Source organism: Brachyhypopomus gauderio, unplaced genomic scaffold (genome assembly GCF_052324685.1).
Source record: "Brachyhypopomus gauderio isolate BG-103 unplaced genomic scaffold, BGAUD_0.2 sc54, whole genome shotgun sequence".
Taxonomy (NCBI): Eukaryota; Metazoa; Chordata; class Actinopteri; order Gymnotiformes; family Hypopomidae; genus Brachyhypopomus; species Brachyhypopomus gauderio.
The window spans coordinates 2,379,327-2,393,639 of record NW_027506878.1 but is presented as its reverse complement, the minus strand read 5'-3'; the positions used below and the strand labels follow the sequence as shown (position 1 = coordinate 2,393,639).

The 14,313-nt window shown below is 48.1% G+C and overlaps 1 protein-coding gene across 1 annotated transcript in view; it reads left to right on the top strand.

The window, feature by feature from the left end:
- Positions 1–466: 466 nt before the first annotated feature.
- Positions 467–14,313, top strand: part of msna (moesin a) — a 23,664-nt gene continuing 9,817 nt past the window's right edge. Inside the window, exons 1-2 of the mRNA XM_076987706.1 lie at positions 467–888; positions 9,464–9,547. Of these exons, the coding sequence (XP_076843821.1) occupies positions 9,489–9,547 (59 nt within the window). The 5' untranslated portion in view covers positions 467–888; positions 9,464–9,488. The remainder of the gene's footprint in view (positions 889–9,463; positions 9,548–14,313) is intronic.

The following is a 14,313-nucleotide window of genomic DNA, read 5'->3' as shown; positions in this document are numbered from 1 at the left end:
TAACAACTAATTCTTAGCAGCATCCTTGGGCACCCCCATGCAGTTAGAATGGTACATTCGACTATGACGTCCATAGTCAATTAGGGGGTATACTCGACTATAGTCGAATCAGCAACTATTGCAGGTCACACCTAGTGAATACACACTTGTACTGTAGCACGGACGGGTTCAAATCACGAAACAACCCGTTTCTTATAATCACTTTCCAGGACAAGACGTCTGCGCACCCCAACCCCCCCAAATCCCCCACCCACATCCACCCCCATACCCCCACATCCACCCCCACCCCCCAGGATCTATACATGAACACTTTGTTTCCATTGTGTACTTTTGCTCTACTTTGGCTAAATAAAGACACGCTCTCTTTCTACAGGGCGTCTGTCTCCGCCCGAGTTGGCCGTTTGCCCCACATTCGGGGGGTAACATTCCGTCCACCGTGGACCGGTTCGGGATATCCCTCCTCGTGCACTCAGCGCAAAGGAATCCAGACGCGCCGCTCGCGTCCAGTCACCCTGTTCTGGCTGGAAGTATAACGGGTTATTTGTGCGTCCGGGCGGGGTCGGTCCACCGCTCCGCGCCTCCGTCAGTCTGGGTGTGGTTTCAAAACTCAGTTCCGTTAGCAGGAAACTGACTCCGGGACCTCCACCATCACCACCACCTCCACCACTGCAGCTCGGCGGCGACGCAGGCAGCGACTACAGTGAAACTTTTGACCCAGATCGCAGGAGAACTTGTGAAGCCGCTCTCTGCGCGCGCGCACCGGCGGACGGGACAGAGTTCGAAACCTGATTGTAGAACCTCGGAACCTGATTCTAGAACCTCGCCGCATCCGAACAGTTTGGTCACGTCAGTGAGGATCTCCGTTAAAAAGACAAAATGCCGAAAACGGTGAGTGAATGTTAAAGTACAGAACTTTTCCTACTTGTTTTGGCGACCCAGGAAGAGTGACTAACACCAGTGTTGGTGAGCGCGCGGCATTTTGTAGTCCAACTAGGCAGCGCCGCGGGAGTGCGGGCGTGCGGGCGGGCGGGCGGCGCGTTTGGGCTGCAGTTGGGCATTTTGTTGCCCACCGATTTGCCCGGTGCGCGGCAGTGTGTGTGGTTCCGTACGGTTGAATCTCGGTCTGGTTTGTGAAGTGGAGGCCGTGAGGGGAAGCGCTCGCGACCTGTTGCGTTATGAGGGGAACCTCTTAGTTAGTAGGTGTGTGTGAACCCGTTCATGTTTAATTGTGTTTAACACGTCTAGAAAGTGTGTTTGTGTTGAGCGGTAGGCCCGGACGGTGTGAGGTGGACCCACACTGTTGTGTTTAACGGAGATAAACCGTTACTCGGTGACACCCCAGAACCCCCCCCCCCCCCCCCCCCCCCCCCCCCGACTTCATGGGCTTTCAATCAAAGTCAGACACACAAACACGTTGTTTGGAGACAGTCCTATCGCCCCGGTCCTGGTTCTGGCCCGGTTAGTCACCGGACAATGACATGGCATTTCCGTTAGAATTAGTTTGATATAACGGAACCGGAGCGGCGGCGCGTGCACGGGGCGCGCTCCCGTCACTAGAGGAGGGCGGAAGGAACTTATGGCGCAATCTTAGACAATTTTCCATTCAAAAGGCGTGGCGGCCCACTGAAATAGCCCAGTCCGGCCCACTGAAATAGCCCAGTCCAGCACCCTGGAGCCGCTCACCTCTAAAAATAAAAACGAAAAAGAGAGAATTCGGTGTGGCGGGTTTCTCAAAGACTGAATTACACGGTCTTTTAGTGAGTTTCGGTTCAGTATCACCGTGAAAATTGGTCCGTTTTAAGCTGTTAGTTTTTATTTAGGTGTTTTTATTTCCTTTTTATTTGGCGTCCTGTTCAAATGTGTTTTTCTGGCTCGGCTGTTTGCTGGCGAGACAATTCCGTTGTGATTCTTGTGGTTCTTCGAGTAGTTCAGTGTAGACAACACAGTGTCGTTTCCGGTTCTTATCTTGTCCTCCTGGCCCAAACACATTCACACAGGCGCTTAGCATCGCTACTGCACAACCTCGTCCATCTCCAAATCATTTTGGACATTTTGGCATTTTACATTTTACTTTACATTTTACATTTATGTCAGGCTGCGTTCAGTGTGTTTGAGCCTAGTGGAGGTTATTCTGGAGTGTGCCGCGTGGGGGCGCTGTTTGGCGGGATGGGCCCCTCGCCTATTCAGGGGGTCGAGGGCATCTGGCCAACTTCACACGCACACACACACACACACACACACACTAAGGGGTTTTTTGGCGAGTATTTGCCCGGGTAGGTCATTTGTAGATTGTAGATTAGGTCACCGTTTGCAGTGTGTGTATAGAGAGAGACACAGACAGACAGAGAGAGACAGAGAGGAAGAGATTATTTAGCAAGAATGAGATTCTGCTTTGTCGTGTGAAAACAAAATAATTTCAAGTTCACTGCAGGTTGACCTTGACGTTTCTGATAGGCTGTTGGGCACAGGGTTAGATTTATAATGATTTTTCTTCTCTAGAGTTCTGTTCAGACCCCTGTTTGGCAGTTTATGGGAGAGTGGACAGGGCCTCAGACAGGAGGACATTGTCCCTGGGTGTCTCCCCCCAGGCTCAGACAGGAGGACATGTCCCTGGGTGTCTCCCCCCAGCCTCAGACAGGAGGACATGTCCCTGGGTGTCTCCCCCCAGCCTCAGACAGGAGGACATGTCCCTGGGTGTCTCCCCCCAGCCTCAGACAGGAGGACATGTCACTGGGTGTCCCCCCAGGCTCAGACAGGAGGACATTGTCACTGGGTGTCCCCCCAGGCTCAGACAGGAGGACATTGTCCCTGGGTGTCTCCCCCCAGGCTCAGACAGGAGGACATGTCCCTGGGTGTCTCCCCCCAGGCTTGGGCGTGTTCAGTACCAAGGTTGCCCTCCTGCCTGTGCTGAGGGTCAAAGACAAAAATCTCACACTCGTATGCTAAAATGTGTATTTGTGTGTGATCAATTATGCTCACATGTGTAAAAGTTTACGTTGTTGTGTTTAAATGTGTGCACAAGGGTCCCCAGTGCTGAGTACTTGTCTAAGAAAAGTGTACTGAGTGAGATTCTTACAGTGACTCAAGGTTTCTGTGCTTACATCACTTCCTGTACTGTTTCCTGTTCTGGGCTAGCTGGTTTGACGCTGCCACACACTACCTTATTTGGAGTTGGAGAAAGCAGCCACACTCACACACGCTGCACTTGATAGTTATGTATTCATCTGTAGAACGTCTACCCAAACTCTTCCTGTGCCACAGCGACTGTAGTAAACACTCCCCCTCTCTCTCTCTCTCTCTCTCTCTCTCTCTCTCTCCCCCTCTCTTCACCCAGAGACCCACATACACTTCTTCACCCATGAAATGAGACAGTAGAGCGTGCCAGTAAATGATGTTACACTCTCGGTTGTTTCTGTGCACTGCTGTTTAATATATCAGACTGGTTGAGACTTGTGCTGGACCCAGACTCGTTGTGCTGGACCCAGACTCGTTGTGTTGCACCCAGACTCGTTGTGTTGCACCCAGACTCGTTGTGCTGGACAGAGGTTGTGTTGTGGTGACCGGGACAACATATCCACACTGAAACTTGAAATCATGTTTCTAATCGTAGGTTATATAATGGGCTTAGTATGGAGGATGAAGGTCTTCCTGTCCTGGAGTCTAGAACCCAGCAGCCCCACCACAGCAGTCTAGAACCCAGAATGGTGAAACTCTGATCCCCAGAAGGGAACAAAGAAATGGGATATACCATACATTCTGTTGTGTGGATTAAACACACACACACACACACACACACACACACACACACACACACACACACACACACACACACACACACAGGCAGATTAACAGTCTTTAATAAAGCCAAGCTGTAGGTGGTTGGGAGAAAGTTCTGGAGTATGCTGGACTGTTCAGATCTGGATAGACAAGCAGTTCTCTGTTTTAATGGTCACCTTCCCAAAATCTGAAATGTGAGTTCAGTCGTGTGTGTGTGTGTGTTTAGTTTGTTTGTAAATTTCACTGCTACTGGAAGAGTGTTTGTACATCATGGGATGTGTTTACAGGAAAGGTAGTGTTTATTTGATGGAGTGTTTATTTCATAGACTACAGTGTTTATTTGATAGCTGCATTATAAATGTATGCATGTTTATTACTGTATTAGTAGGAAAACTATAGAAAAAAGTAGGAAAGTAGATTTGAGGGATTCAGGTTACCGTAAAACACAAAACGTGAGAGTTTTGGTCAGGTCGGGTTTGGATAGGCAGCCCCAGAAAACACGAGGCACTTTTGTGAGGCAGCACAGTGATTAGATCAGACAGGCGAGATCTCGACGTGAGGAGATCAGACGGGCGAGATCTCGACGTGAGGAGATCAGACGGGCGAGATCTCGACGTGAGGAGATCAGACGGGCGAGATCTCGACGTGAGGAGATCAGACGGGCGAGATCTCGACGTGAGGAGAGCTGCTCAGCTGATGAAATAGTTTGAATTGTTTTGAGATTAACACCAAGGTGTGTGTTGTAGCAGTTTATATGACCTGTAGGATTCCTTGTGTTTGCGTGTCTGTGTGTGTTGGGATGGATGAAGTCACAGTTAATGTACTAAGAATAGTAACAGAATCTCTATTGGGTTTATAGTTATGACCACGCCCAAGACACACCCACATCCCCTTTCTAACAGATGTACACATTCTGAGAGAGAGAGAGAGTAAGAGAGAGAGAGATAGACAGACAGACAGACATAGAGACCTGCCCACCCACATACCCTTACAATGTGAGAGATTGTGTGTGAGATTGTGTGAGAGTGTGTGTGTGTGTGTTTTGGTTTGAGAGTGTGTGTTAGTGACAGAGAACCACATACACTTACGAAGCAGAAATATTCACTATTAACTTTACAAATGTATTATATCCTGAGCTCTGCACATATCAGAATGGATATGGAAGAGAGGGAGAGAGGAAGAGAAATGGAGAGAAAGAGAGGGGGAGAAACGAAGAAAAAGAAAAGAAACAGAAAGAAGGAGAGAAAGGAAGAAATGGAAAGAAGGATAGGGAGAAATGGAAAGAAGGGGAGGGAGGGAGAGAAAGAAAAGGAGGGAGAGTGGGAGAAACAGAAAGTAGGAGAGAGAAGGAGAAATGGAGAGAAGGGGAGAAATAGAGAGAAAGAGATGGAGGGAGAGAGGGAGAAACAGAAAGAAATGGAGGGAGAGAGGGAGAAACAGAGAAAGAGAGATGGAGGGAGAGAGGGAGAAACAGAGAAAGAGAGATGGAGGGAGAGAGGGAGTGAAAGGAGGCTCAGATCTTGAGTATTTTTTTCTTGTTCTTGCCCTCTTCCAGGTTGCTGATGTAATCCTGTGAAACTTCTGAGACACACACACACACACACACACACACACACACACACACACACACACACACACACACATACACACGCACACACACACATACACACACACACACACACAAACGCACACACACACACACACACACTCATACTCAGTCCGTCTGTGTGTTCTCTCTCTCTCTCTCTCTCTCTCTTTCCATGCTCTCTAATATTATCATGACATTTAATAGGAAACAAAAATACTTAATTGTGGTGTGTGTGTGTGTGTGTGTGTGTGTGTGTGTGTTTGTCACTCCCCACATTCACTTTGAAAGAAAGGCAACAGGAGCTTGGGATGGTAACCCTGGTAACCAGCCTTCCAGCTGTTAGATAAAGCAGGACATTGTAGTCCAACAGTTCATGTAGTTCTGTACACACACACAAATACACACACACACACACAAAACACACACACACAAACACACACATGCACATAAACACACTTGTACACACACACACACACTCTCACACTCACCACACACTCGCTGCTCTCTGCTCAGCGTCGTACCTGCCCGTCTCTAGCCTGGCTGTGGACACTAAGCTGGTACTTGGTCAGGAGTCTCTGCTGTGGGTCTTTGACAGCCAGAAGATACGGCTCCTGTCTGTATTCTGTTTGTATCACAGGGGTGGGGTTGGTTCTCCTAGTGTTCTAGATAGCTATTCCTGGGGTTGGTTCTCCTAGTGTTCTAGATAGCTGTCCCTGGGTTTGGTGCTCCCAGTGTTCTAGGTAGCGGTTCCTGGGTTTGGTGCTCCTAGTGTTCTAGATAGCGGTTCCTGGTTTTGGTTCTCCTAGTTTTCTAGATAGCTATTCCTGGGGTTGGTTCTCCCAGTGTTCTAGATAGCTGTCCCTGGGTTTGGTGCTACCAGTGTTCTAGATAGCGGTTCCTGGGTTTGGTGCTCCTAGTGTTCTAGATAGCGGTTCCTGGGTTTGGTGCTCCCAGTGTTCTAGATAGCTGTTCCTGGGTTTGGTTCTCCTAGTGTTCTAGATAGCTGTTCTTGCTGCGTGTAACAGTCCTGTGTATACACACACGCACTTACATATACTCACCGGCCACTTTATTAGGTACACCTTGCTAGTACCTGGTTGGACCCCCTTTTGCCTTCAGAACTTCCTTAATCCTTCATGGCACAGATTCAACAAGGTACTGGACACATTCCTCAGAGAGTCTGGTCCATATTGATATGATAGCATCACACAGTTGCTGCAGATTTGTCAGCTGTACATCCATGATGTGAATCTCCCGTTCCACCACATCCCAAAGGTGATCTATTGGACTGAGATCTGGTGACTGTGGAGGCCATTGGAGTACAGTGAACTCATTGTCGTGTTCAAGAAACCAGTCTGAGATCATTCGAACTTTATGACATGGTGTGTTGTCCTGCTCATCAAGTAGTCATCAAAAGATGGGTACACTGGTCATAAAGGGATGGACATGGTCAGCAACAATACTCAGGTAGACTGTGGCATTGACACAGTGTGTGCCAGGAAAATATCCCCACACCATTACACCACCAACCTGAACCGTTGATACAAGGCAGGATGGATCCATGCTTTCATGTTGTTGACGCCAGATTCTGACCATACTATCCGAACGTCTCAGCAGAAATAGACTAGAATAGACTCATCAGGCCAGGCAACGTTTTTCCAATCTTCTATTGTCCAGTTTTGGTGAGCCTGTGTGAATTGTAGCCTCAGTTTCCTGTTCTTAGCTGACAGGAGTGGCACCTGTGTGGTCTTCTGCTGCTGTAGCCCATCCACCTCAAGGTTCGATGTGTTGTGTGTTCAGAGATGATCTTCTGCATGACTCAGTTGTAACGGTTGTATTTGAGTTACTGTTGCTGTTCTATCAGCTCAAATCAGTCTGGCCATTCTCCTCTGATCTCTGGCATCAACAAGGCATTTGCGCACACAGATCTTCTGCTCACTGAATATTTTCTCTTTTTCAGACTATTCTCTGTAAACCCTGGAGATGGTTGTGCGTGAAAATCCCAGTAGAGCAGCAGTTTATGAAACACTCAGACCAGCCCGTCTGGCACCAACAACCATGTCACGTTCAAAGTCACTTAAATCACCTTTCTTCCCCATTCTGATGCTCAGTTTGAACTGCAGCAGATTGTATTGGCCATGGCTACATGCCTAAATGCAGAGTTGCTCCCATGTGATTGGCTGATTTGACATTTGCGTTAATAAGCAGTTGGACAGGTGTACCTAATAAAGTGGCCGGTGAGTGTATAGTAGTGTAGTGTAGAGTGACAGTGTAGTTTAGTGTGACAGTATAGTGCAGGTGTAATGGTGTAGTGTAGGTGTAAAAGTGTAGTGTGAGAGTGTAGTTCAGATGTGAGAGTGTAGTGTGACTAGTGTCACACTGTAGTGAAGGTGTGACAGTGTAGGTGTAACGGTGTAGTGTAGAGTGACAGTGTAATCTAGTGTGACTGTGTAGTGTAGGTGTAATGGTGTAGTGTAGAGTGACAGTGTAGTGTGACAGTGTAGTGCAGGTGTAATGGTGTAGTGTAGGTGTAATGGTGTAGTATAGAGTGACAGTGTAGTGTAGGTGTAATGGTGTAGTGTAGTGTGACGGTGTAGTGCAGGTGTAATGGTGTAGTGTAGTGTGACGGTGTAGTGCAGGTGTAATGGTGTAGTGTAGTGACGGTGTAGTGCAGGTGTAATGGTGTAGTGTAGTGACGGTGTAGTGCAGGTGTAATGGTGTAGTGTAGTGACGGTGTAGTGCAGGTGTAATGGTGTAGTGTAGTGACAGTGTAGTGCAGGTGTAATGGTGTAGTGATGGTGTAGTGCAGGTGTAATGGTGTAGTGTAGTGACAGTGTAGTGCAGGTGTAATAGTGTAGTGTGACAGTGTAGTGCAGGTGTAATGGTGTAGTGTAGTGTGACGGTGTAGTGCAGGTGTAATGGTGTAGTGTGACGGTGTAGTGCAGGTGTAATGGTGTAGTGACGGTGTAGTGCAGGTGTAATGGTGTAGTGACGGTGTAGTGCAGGTGTAATGGTGTAATGTAGTGTGACGGTGTAGTGCAGGTGTAATGGTGTAGTGACAGTGTAGTGCAGGTGTAATGGTGTAGTGTAGTGACAGTGTAGTGCAGGTGTAATAGTGTAGTGTAGTGTGACAGTGTAGTGCAGGTGTAATGGTGTAGTGTAGTGTGACGGTGTAGCATAGAGTGACTGTGTAGTGCAGGCTGGATTCTGCCCAGAGCTGCAAGGAATCCTCAGGAATCCAGATAAAGCAGAAGACAGGAAATGCCATACGATTTCACGCCAAAATGTGACCCACTTCCTGTCCTGGCCGTCGGGGGTGGGTTGTGGGCTTCCACCGTACACTGTGATGGTTTGCGTGATTTATTTTGCTATAGCCATTTTACGTCTGCGTTAAGAAGCATCACCAAGTTCAGACTCTTCCCCTGCGTGCGGACAGGCTGAGTGGCTGTACAGAGTTACCATGGGTTATAACGGTTACCATGAGTTACCAGAGCCGATCTAGAGCTCTGAGGTCTGCCGTAGCTCCAGACAAGCTAGCAGAGAGTGGCTAGGGCCATCTCCCTGGCAACCAGAGGATGTGGTCATTGTTTTTAATAGTGTGTGTTTGGGGGTGGGGGAGTGAGAGGGTGAAAGAAAGAGAGAGATTAAGTGTGTGTGTGTGTGTTGGGGGGATCTTTCCAGTTTTCCTTCACTGTTTCCTTTCATTGTTATTATCTTACCCAGAATTCCAGAGCGTGATCAATCATGTTAGCATAGCATGCCTCCTCTAAGGGAGTGTACCAGGCGCACGCGCACACACACACACACACACACACACACACACACACACACACACACACACACACACACACACACAATAATCGTCTCTTTATAATAACTGAAAAGGTTTGGTTTAGTTAAAAACCAGGTGAAAAAGTGATCAAACTGGGTCTTTGTGTGTTTGGTAAGTTTAACTGGTGTGTGCTCCATGTGTTTGGTAAAGTTCTGCTGTGTTGATGCTGACCACCAGACATTTTCACAGCTTGTGTGTTTATATGTTCCTTGATTTGCTTATTGTTTCAAAGTTTGTTTACATTGTTTGTTTGTTTGTGTTGACAGATCAGTGTACGTGTCACCACAATGGATGCTGAGCTGGAATTCGCCATTCTACCCAACACCACTGGCAAACAGCTCTTTGACCAGGTGTGTGTGTGTGTGTGTGTGTGTGTGTGTGTGTGTGTGTGTGTGTGTGTGTGTGTGTGTGTTCACTGTACTCATTGTTCACTGTCATATGGATGGAGGAAGACACTCACCATTGTCAGCAAGCTCAAACCCACTAAAAATTCACAATTGGCTAGAGTCACTGTGATTGACAGGGGCTCCAGGAGACGGGGTGGAGCTAAACTCTGCAGGGCGGTAGACCTCCAGGAGAGGGGGTGGAGCTAAACTCTGCAGGGTGGTAGATCTCCAGCAGAGGGGGTGGAGCTAAACTCTGCAGGGCGGTAGATATCCAGCAGAGGGGGTGGAGCTAAACTCTTTAATGTCAGTGAGGGTCGATGGAATTTTTCCGCCAGATGAACTACAGTAACTTGGGTTGTGGGTGTAGACTCGCACGTCTCCATGGAGATGATGGAAAGTCCCAGAATGACCACTGATGGTCTCTTTGTCATAAACTGGAAATGTTGTTTGAACGGAAGTCTTCTTCTCCTTTCTCTCTCTCTCTCTCTTTCTCCCCATTTGTTTCATTCTCATTCTGATACAACAGAGAAAGTGATGAAAAGTTATATTGAGAGAGAGAGAGAGAGAGAATCAAAGATGGAGAGATAGAGAGACAATGGGTTTGAGGGAGAGAGAGAGGGAGAGTGACTTTTTCACGTCTTTTTTTTTTTACACTCAAGTACTGCACTAAGGCCACGCCCACCGCACATACAGCCCTGTATGGACCCGCCCTCTTGCTCTGCTGTGTCACCTCTCCATTGAATCTGATTGGCAGATATAGAACATCACACCTTTCACCTTTTATGTTTGCATTGTATTTATCATCTGGTAGTGCAGACCTCCAAGAGTGGGAGGAGTGTATTCAAATGAGTTCTCTGTCCCTACGTCCACTCAGCTTAACCCTCATTCATGTAGTCAGAGTCTGTGGGCGTTGCCAGGCTGGCATCTGTGGGCGGAGTCAGGCTGAGGGGGCCTCACTTGCACTCAAAGCTGTGAGTATAGCACAGGGAAAACACTGAAGGTGAGGAGGAGGAGGAGAAAGATGAAGATTTCACCCTGGATAACAGTATCTGCTAAATGACTAAAATGGAAATGATAGGGAGACAGAGTGAAAGAGAGAAAAGGGGGAAGGAGAGTAAACTGATGTGTTGGACACGTCCAGGTCTCTCTATGTGTTGGACACGTCCAGGTCTCTCTATGTGTTGGACACGTCCAGGTCTCTCTATGTGTTGGACACGTCCCAGTCTCTCTGTGTGTTGTGTTGTGTGTCCAGGTCTCTCGGTGTGTTGGACACGTCCAGGTCTCTCTGTGTGTTGTGTGTCCAGGTCCCTGTGTGTGTTGTGTTGTGTGTCCAGGTCTCTCTGTGTGTTGTGTTGTGTGTCCAGGTCTTTCTGTGTGTTGTGTTGTGTGTCCAGGTCTCTCTGTGTGTTGTGTGTCCAGGTCCCTCTGTGTGTTGTGTGTCCAGGTCCCTCTGTGTGTTGTGTGTCCAGGTCCCTCTGTGTGTTGTGTTGTGTGTCCAGGTCCCTCTGTGTGTTGTGTGTCCAGGTCTCTCTGTGTGTTGTGTGTTCAGGTCCCTCTGTGTGTTGTGTGTTCAGGTCCCTCTGTGTGTTGTGTGTCCAGGTCTCTCTGTGTGTTGTGTGTCCAGGTCTCTCTGTGTGTTGTGTTGTGTGTCCAGGTCTCTCTGTGTGTTGTGTTGTGTGTCCAGGTCTCTCTGTGTGTTGTGTGTCCAGGTCTCTCTGTGTGTTGTGTGTCCAGGTCTCTCTGTGTGTTGTGTTGTGTGTCCAGGTCTCTCTGTGTGTTGTGTGTCCAGGTCTCTCTGTGTGTTGTGTTGTGTGTCCAGGTCTCTCTGTGTGTTGTGTTGTGTGTCCAGGTCTCTCTGTGTGTTGTGTTGTGTGTCCAGGTCTCTCTGTGTGTTGTGTTGTGTGTCCAGGTCTCTCTGTGTGTTGTGTGTCCAGGTCTCTCTGTTCTCTGTCATTCCCTCTATCACACGTTCTGCCCTGTTCACATTCTTATCACCTCTCCCTCCCTCTCCGCCAAATACTCTCTCTCTCTCTCTCTCTCTCTCTCTCTCTCTCTCCTATCTCTGCCTCTCTCTCTCTCTCTCTGATTTGGTGCTTTGGATTTCTAACCCCCCAAAAACCATGTTGTGATGAAATCTCATATTTTACAATAACACACACACACACACACACACACACACACACACACACACAGTGATAAGGCTGCAAATTTCTGCAAATAGCAGCTATCCTCATGGCACACAGAAAGGTGATATGCTATCCAGTACCGATAGCGCCTCTAAGTTAAACACCCAGCATGGGGACGGTGATCAGGCAGAGGTCTGTGTGAGGACAGGGACCAGGCAGAGGTCTGTGTGAGGACAGGGACCAGGCAGGGGTCTGTGTGAGGACAGGGACCAGGCAGGGGTCTGTGTGAGGACAGGGACCAGGCAGGGGTCTGTGTGAAGACAGGGACCAGGCATAGGTCTGTGTGAGGACAGGGACCAGGCATAGGTCTGTGTGAGGACAGGGACCAGGCAGAGGTCTGTTTGAGGACAGGGACCAGGCAGAGGTCTGTGTGAGGTCTGTGGTCAGGTAGAGGTCAGGTAAAGGTCTTTGGTCAGGTAGAGGTCATATAGAGGTCAGGTAAAGGTCTGTGGTCAGGTAGAGGTCAGGTAAAGGTCAGAAAGAGGTCAGGTAAAGGTCTGTGGTCAGGTAGAGGTCAGGTAAAGGTCTGTGGTCAGGTAAAGTTCAGGTAAATGTCTGTGGTCAGGTAGAGGTCAGAAAGAGGTCAGGTAAAGGTCTGTGGTCAGGTAGAGGTCAGGTAGAGGTCTGTGGTCAGGTAAAGTTCAGGTAAATGTCTGTGGTCAGGTAGAGGTCAGAAAGAGGTCAGGTAAAGGTCTGTGGTCAGGTAGAGGTCAGGTAAAGGTCTGTAGTCAGGTAGGTCAGGTAAAGGTTAGATAGAGGTCAAGTGAAGGTCTGTGGTCAGGTAGAGGTCAGGTAAAGGTCTGTGGTCAGGTAGGTCAGGTAAAGGTTAGATAGAGGTCAAGTGAAGGTCTGTGGTCAGGTAGAGGTCATATAGAGGTCAGGTAAAGGTCTGTGGTCAGGTAGAGGTCAGGTAAAGGTCAGATAGAGGTCAGGTAAAGGTCTGTGGTCAGGTAGAGGTCAGGTAGAGGTCTGTGGTCAGGTAAAGTTCAGGTAAATGTCTGTGGTCAGGTAGAGGTCAGAAAGAGGTCAGGTAAAGGTCTGTGGTCAGGTAGAGGTCAGGTAAAGGTCTGTGGTCAGGTAGGTCAGGTAAAGGTTAGATAGAGGTCAAGTGAAGGTCTGTGGTCAGGTAGAGGTCAGGTAAAGGTCTGTGGTCAGGTAGGTCAGGTAAAGGTTAGATAGAGGTCAAGTGAAGGTCTGTGGTCAGGTAGAGGTCATATAGAGGTCAGGTAAAGGTCTGTGGTCAGGTAGAGGTCAGGTAAAGGTCAGATAGAGGTCAGGTAAAGGTCTGTGGTCAGGTAGAGGTCAGGTAAAGGTCAGGTAAAGGTCTGTGATCAGGTAGAGGTCAGGTAAAGGTCAGGTAGAGGTCTGTGATCAGGTAGAGGTCAGGTAAAGGTCAGGTAGAGTTCTGTGGTCAGGTAAAGGTCTGTGGTCAGATAGAGGTCAGGTAAAGGTCTGTGATCAGGTAGAGGTCAGGTAAAGGTCAGGTAGAGGTCATATAGAGGTCAGGTAAAGGTCTGTGGTCAGGTAGAGGTCAGGTAGAGGTCTGTGGTCAGGTAGAGGTCAGGTAAAGGTCTTTGGTCAGGTAGAGGTCAGATAGAGGTCAGGTAAAGGTCTGTGGTCAGGTAGAGGTCATATAGAGGTCAGGTAAAGGTCTGTGGTCAGGTAGAGGTCAGGTAAAGGTCTTTGGTCAGGTAGAGGTCAGGTAAAGGTCTGTGGTCAGGTAGAGGTCAGGTAAAGGTCAGATAGAGGTCAGGTAAAGGTCTGTGGTCAGGTAGAGGTCAGGTAAAGGTCTGTGGTCAGGTAGAGGTCATATAGAGGTCAGGTAGAGGTCTGTGGTCAGGTAGAGGTCATATAGAGGTCAGGTAGAGGTCTGTGGTCAGGTAGAGGTCTGCTCTCAGCGACTGTTTCCTCACAGCAGCAGCCCTTTCTTCCTGGAATGGTCTCTGACCTTTATGACCCCTCATCCTGTTGTACAGCAGGACTGGAGGGAAGTAATAGAACACACACACACACACACACACACACACAGAGTGCTCTTCACGGGACAAGGTACATTATTGGGTTCTTCAGGCACATTGTCTACAATGTCTACTAAATTAATTTAAATAAATATGCTTAATTGAAGTTTAGCATATCTATGATTAGCTTTTGCTGTTATCAAAAAAAACAATTCTTTAAAAATACTGAGATTTTTAACCTCCCAAGAGAGAGAGTCAGTAGTTCCTTGTTTGACTTTGAGACTCATAATGCGACTTTTAACTGATCTAGGAACAGCTGTTACTCCTCTGAGTTTGGCAGGTTGAAATGCCCTTAATGAAACGTCTGCCAAAAGACATTTTGTCCTTATGCGATGTTCTGTGAGTATTGTGTGTAAAAGTTAATACTTTGTGTGTGTGTGTGTGTGTGTGTGTGTGTGTGTAGGTGGTGAAGACCATTGGTCTGAGGGAGGTGTGGTTTTTTGGCCTGCAGTACCAAGACACGAAAGGTTTCCCAACCTGGCTCAAGCTCAACAAGAAGGTAATACAGTGTGTGTGTGTGTGTGTG